The sequence below is a fragment of the Tasmannia lanceolata genome, unplaced genomic scaffold (genome assembly GCF_043159265.1).
Source record: "Tasmannia lanceolata isolate RefF3 unplaced genomic scaffold, GAP_Taslan_0.1 ptg000003l, whole genome shotgun sequence".
Taxonomy (NCBI): Eukaryota; Viridiplantae; Streptophyta; class Magnoliopsida; order Canellales; family Winteraceae; genus Tasmannia; species Tasmannia lanceolata.
Window position 1 is genome coordinate 33,320,548 of NW_027518680.1, and position 6,770 is coordinate 33,327,317.

Here is a 6,770-nt window from a genome sequence, read left to right on the forward strand (position 1 = left end):
ATTCTTAATCCAATAATCGGTTTGGCAATCAGAATCAGTTGTTATAATCTAAAAAGAAGAAGGCCTTAATTTAATTTTTGTGGTTTATTTGCTGAAGAAACTCTTTACTGTTGTGTTTGGAATGATTGGTTGGAATCGCAGGCAGAATTTATGAGTGGGTTTAAGCTCTATTTGAAAGGGATTGGTTAAGTTTTATTGAGCTAATGGATGACACTATGTCTGATGGTTTTGGGTTATCAATTGATGATATAGATGCTAATAGATTGATTGTGGTTGATGACATGGCGTCCCAAGCTGGTGGCTTACAAAATGATGGACAATATGTCAATGAATTTGTTATGGTTGAGGAGGAGAAACATCTGAATGAGGGTTGTAGCGGTACATTTAATACGCCTACTAAGGATGCTAATGAGGGGGATTTAGTTTCCAAACCGTTTAAGAACCAGATGTTTGATACCGATATCGTTGCATATGAGTTTTATAATTTTATATGCGTTGGGTATGGGATTTGGAATTCGAAAAGACACAACTTATAAGTCAAAGAAAAATGGGGAAGTGATTTTTAGGAGATTTGTATGTGATAAAGCGGGGTTTAAAAAAATGAAAGATAACAAAGAGAGTGATAAAGTAGTGAAGCGTCATCGTAGTGTAAGAGAGGGCTGCCAAGCCAAGATGGATATCTCTTTGATAGATGAGAAGTGGCATATGAGAGCTTTTGAAGATGATCATTCCCACGAGCTTACCTCTCCACCTAGAAGGCTAATGCATCGTTCTTACAATAGATTTTTTAAGAATGAAGCATGTAAGATTTTGATAGATGACCTAAGTAAGATAGGGATGAAGCCTGCTGGTGTTAGAAGAGCTATTAACGTCACATGTAAGGGAACAAATGCTGCTTTGACAACAAATCAGGTGGTGTCCCATTTGAGGAAACAGAGGGGTAACAATATTGGTAAAGAAGGTGTCTTGGTAGCAGAATATTTCCAAAAGAAACGATCAGAAGACCCTAACTTTCAATTTGCTATGGAGTTGGACATTAATGGGAACTTGCGATCGATGTTTTGGGCCGATTCATGGGCGCGAGAGGCATACCTAAAGTTTAATGATGTCATTGTTTTTGATGTCACATACAGGACAATTAGGTTTAAGATGCCATTTGCTCCATTTACCGGAGTTAATCACCATCGTCAGTCTACACTATTTGGATGCGCATTGTTAGCCGATGAGAAAGAGGACACATTTACATGACTATTTCAACAGTGGTTGCAGTGCATGTTTGGGAAAGCGCCAGGTTGTATAATAACAGATATGGACGGGGCGATGAGAAATGCGATTCAAACTGTTTTCCCAGACACCCTCCATAGGTTTTGCTCCTAGCACATACACAAGCATTTAGTTGAGCATGTTCCAGCGATGAAAGAAACCTGTGGACCCCGATACGAGGACGGCGAGGGAACGAGTTCCTACCACCTTCCGGATCATCGACAACGTGAAGGAGAGCTCTACCAAGGAACTCTACCAAAACGGATGCCACTCTCATAGCATAGCACGAGTGGCGATACAAAAAGAAAGAGATATGTCTTGATCCGGAGCCAAGGCTCGAAACCAAGACATACCTGAAATAAACTCAGAGTCGCCATCCATGGATATGCCATGGAAGCCTAAAATCAAATCCTCTGTGCAATGGATAACCAGAAATGTATATGTGTTCGTTCCTGGTTACGAATGGGGAAGGTCTGAGAGCACCCCCGATTCGTCCGAGTGCAAGCACTTGGTCTCTTATGCCATTTATTATTAACTCCAAAAAAGTTTGGGTAAAAATCATGTGAAATGGGAACAATCCTCAGGAGTCGTCTACCTAAGCATGCATTTTCTGAGGATAAAATAATAAGCACACATAAAATAAAATGAAAGATGTGTCACCTAAGCATAGCTAGGTTATGAGTGACAAGCTTAATGGGTGTCTAAGTTCTGATGTGCAAACACATGCAAGCTATAGCTAAAGGTATAGGATCAGTACAAGAAAGTAAGAAAACACATCAAAAAATATAATAACTACACAACAAATCCTAAGACTTTAAATGATTAGCCCGAGTCCTCGGATGGTCTGGTATTCATCTAAAGAAGCCTACGTATCCCCGCCTCCACGAGAATCAAAGCAACGTAGTTCTTCGTGCCTATTCTAAGCTAGGATGCCTAAGAGACCTAGACCTCTATCCTGGACTCGATCTAAAAGACCGGACTAGTTATTAAAGTTTCTTGTACGATTATTTAAATTACACTGAATGATGGATTTTAGGACACCCTATATGCCCTAACTAAATGCAGATTAGCCCTAAGCTAATGCAGGTGATTCCTACAACCTATATGTAACTAGGCTGTGTTTCCTAAGGAAAACAAAGGATTGACTAACGTATCCTACTCTAGTCATCACTCGGCGATGTGGATCGCCGACTGACCGAACGGAGGCGCTCCTATAACTCTAGGACAGACCCCTAACTCGAAAACAAGCACACAACAAACAAACAAACAAACAAACAACCTATCAAAAGAAACTCCTAACTCGGAAACTCTCTATCTAGGAGAAACTCCTAACTCTAGAGGAAAATCTTTTGAAAATGAGGTTTTAAAGGTTGCTTATTCAAAAGATTAAAAAAAATGTTATTTACAGAAGTTTGGCTGGACTTGGGATATAAATCCCAAGCTGCACTACGTACCTCGGAAGAGGATCAAGCCAACGTAGTTCGAAACGAACTCTCCTGATTACTACTTCTAAAACACTCAACACTTTAGACTTTTTTTTAAGGCTTTTTAAATATTTTTGATGTTTTGAATTTCTGATGTTTTTGAGTTTTAAAATATTCAATGTTTTTTTGGATTTTAAAACTTTTCCAATGTTTTTGAAGTTTTTAAAGAGTTTTCACCCTTTTGGTCAAAGACCTAAGGGAATATACGAAGCAAAACCCTAGGGCCGAATCCTAGGGCTAACAGAGGAAACCCCTAAACCAGGCAAACTAATGATCAAAGATAAAGAACTGATCTAAGATCCTACAAGGTAAAGCTCTAATGGGACTGTGCTAGTCTTCAAAGAAGAAGAAATGACAACAAGACTAAAGAGAAACTCCTCACTAACAGTACTAAAGAATGAGCCAAAGACCCTCTAATATTGCTAATAAGAACGAATGAGTCAAAGACTCTAATAATACCGACTAAGAGACGAGTGAGTCAAAGACTCTCTAATAATACCAACTAAGAAAACGAGAGCGTCAAAGACGGATGAGTCAAAGACTCTCTAATAATACTGCTAAAAGACGAATGAGTCAAAGACTCTCTAATAAAGCCACCAAAAGGACAAACGAGTGAAAGACTCTCTAATAAAACTACTAAAGGATGAACGAGTCAAAGACTCGCTCCAAAAGAAGGGGGACCTTTAACATGAGATTGAATAAGCCTCCTAAAAGAGAAACCCACTATCGAGACAAAGCCTGTCCCCCTAAGAAAGTACGACTTTCCAGCGAGACAGAGCTTGTCTCCTCAAAGATGCAACTAAATTCTAATGAGACAGTGCGTGTCTGCTATGGGTTAATTTTCTATAAAACTATAAAAGAGCTCCCTAAAGGAAAGATTCTAAAAAGACAAGGCAGGTCTCCGAAGGAGAATCACCTTAATGAGACCGAGGGTGTCTCCTAATGGGGGCCAGATAACTCTCTCATTGCCCTTGCAATGAGAAAGAGACGAACTACCATCTAATGGTGTCTTAAAGACTAAGTAAGTCTATTAAACTAAGAGAGGAAACCTACTTGGACTAAGCAAGTCCCCTGAGGATGGGCTAGCTCTATAGAGACCCAAATTGTCTCTCTAAAGGGAAGCTCCGGCTAGCGTCCTCAAAGCCCTAATCACTAAACAAGAGCCTTTTTCTTAAGGACCTCTTATCAACCATAAGATTAAAAGCTAAAATTTCAAAAGTACCATTTAAAACGCCACACTAAAATCTTATCTCAACAACATAGATAAAAAATCAGCTATATTGTCGACCAAAATTAAAATATAACAAACTGGTTCAAGTATAATATGACGAGGATTCAAATAAAACTTTTCACACTGATTTAGAATTAACTTGTAGCTTGACCTTGTTATATTACTACAAAGAAATGTACTATTGAAGCTTTATTAACTCCCCCCTGTTATGACAGCAACATGATAATCCTAAACATGGTAGATTGAATGTTATTTATGAACAAATGAATAAGGGTAAATTTGAACAGTACTTATAATGAATCATGGATGTACTAATTTCATCTTCAACAGGGCATATTATCAAAGATCCAACTAATCTAGATATAGTCGATTCTCATTCATCCTTCATTAATCATATCAATGCACTTCAAGCAATAATATGCGACATATGAGCATATTCTATACACGCAACAATAATAAAGTCCTGAATGACAATATTATACCTATGAATTCAATAAGTTGACAATATGACAGTGTTCTATTTGCACAATTCTAAACAATGTAAACCCATCTAAGCACTATACTTTTCATACCCACAAGTTAATCCAAGAGACTTTCATTTCTTCATTTTTAAGCTTTACAAGTCCATATAATCAATGATGATTAGGTATCAAAAGATATTTCAAAGCTGAAGTGAAAAATAATGTACCATCATTCAATAAACTGTCTAAGTATTGGAAAACTGCACACTAGATCACCCCCATATAAAGCATAGTAGGATATATACAAAGAACTGAACTTTAAGAAAATCAAGTTTGGATGTGTGACGATAAAATTGGCAGTTGAAGCGCACAATGCAATAAGGTAGGTTCAGCTTTGCAACAGTGAAACTGGCAATTAGTGTATGCAATACCATGGAGACAGGTTCAGCTTTATGACAATAAAATGACAATTGAAGTGGGCTGTGCAATAGAAACAGATTCAGCTTTGTGCTAGCAAATCTGGCAATTAAAATATGCAATGCAATAAAACAGGTTTGGTTCTATGAAAGTAAAACTAGCAATCGGTGCGCATAGGAAAGTGAAGAGTGAAAATTTTTCTTATCATGCTTCATAGCAAATCTAAGAGAGAATCTAAATATAAATTAAAACATAACATATCCTTTCAGGGCAGAGACACGGATAAAAATCTATGCGTAAAACAGAGGCAAGATTGGGTGTAAACCTGGGGCAGCAACATGGACAGCAACTATACAGAAACAGGGACAGACGGACAGTATTGGGTATAAACTTGGGGCAGCAACATGGACAGCAACTATGCAGAAACAGGGGCAGTATTGGGTATAAACCTGGGGCAGCAACATGGACAGCAACTATACAGAAACAGGGGCAGTATTGGGTATAAACCTGGGGCAGCAACATGGACAGCAACTGTGCTAAAACAGGGGCAGTATTGGGTGTAAACTTGGGGCAGCAACATGGACAGGAACTATGCAGAAACTGAGCTAAACCTGTGCTGAAAACAAGGGGTGAGATGTAATAAAACAGGGCTAAACTATGCTTAAAAGGAAATGCTGAAATGTGCTAACACAGGGAGCTGAACTGGGATGAAACGAGGGCTGACTGATGGGTTGAACATGGAGATAAAGCCTTAGATGATAAGCTCTTTACAATACACACACACACACACACACACACACACACACACACACACACATACACACACACGAGCACGGCCACATTCACAAAGGATACCCACACTTTTAGATACATATGCACAGGCACATATCCACTTGCACAACTATAAATCACAAACTCAATAAAAGCATTAATTTGAAATAATAAGAAAAATGATCATATCCAAATCTATCAAGATATGAAGCTAGAGAGGTAGTGCATGTCCAAGTTCAATGCGTGTCATCTGGGCCTAATATCATAACTCACTTGAGTATCATCTGGAATTATGAACTCAAGAAGCTTTCATTTTTCATAATTCCACTTGCCTTGACATGGTTCATATAGATCTTTTAGGTCACATTTTATTTATTTTTATTTTTTTAGGTCAGCTGGGATCAAACCTGCGACCCAAGGTTGAGAAACATATCCTCAACCATTGAGCTATAGGAGTACAGGCCCAACCCATTCTAGGTTACATTGTTTGTCATTCCAAAGGTAGTGTGTCTGTACCATTGTTTAGTGTACTACTTCTTTCATGAAAGACTTGGCAACTTGATAGTTCCACCTATTTCAAAGCACAGCAAACCACGATCATCACCTATTTCAGAAGAAACATTACAAGAAATTGATGAATTCCTACAGTTCATGCCTAATGATCATCCTTATATGGACCATCATCTATCTCCAATCTCCACACCTATGTCAACTCTTAAAGTCAAATCACAAGAATTCGTTGTCATACAGCAAGCCCAAGACTTTGTAGGCAAGTTATAAAGGGAAAGAAGAAGAAGGCCAACTAAATACTCCAAAATAATAGCTACAGCAGAGTGACTGCCCATTGCACTGTAGGTGGTCTTCTCAAAATGATGAATTGGATTCATGGTGTACAGAACATGGACTAAACTGTGTAAAACCAGGAATAAATCGTGGGTAAATGGTTAGCTTTATAACACGGAACACAAGACTAAACTGCAAATGGCATAGGCTGAAGGAAAACGAACAAATCACCATCCAAAAACTAAAATAAAAATGAACCTATCATTACAACAGGGATGAGTTAAAGAGGTAAAAGTATATAGCTGCATATACTTATCCTACACGCTCAGACATACACATATAAACCCGCATATATGTACT

General features: G+C 38.3%; 1 protein-coding gene across 1 annotated transcript; it reads left to right on the plus strand.

The window, feature by feature from the left end:
• The first annotated feature begins 600 nt into the window (after nucleotides 1-600).
• Nucleotides 601-1,248, plus strand: LOC143869722 (protein FAR1-RELATED SEQUENCE 5-like). Its single transcript, XM_077376283.1, has one exon. It carries the CDS (start codon nucleotides 601-603, stop codon nucleotides 1,246-1,248), a length of 648 nt encoding a protein of 215 aa, XP_077232398.1.
• Nucleotides 1,249-6,770: the final 5,522 nt, after the last annotated feature.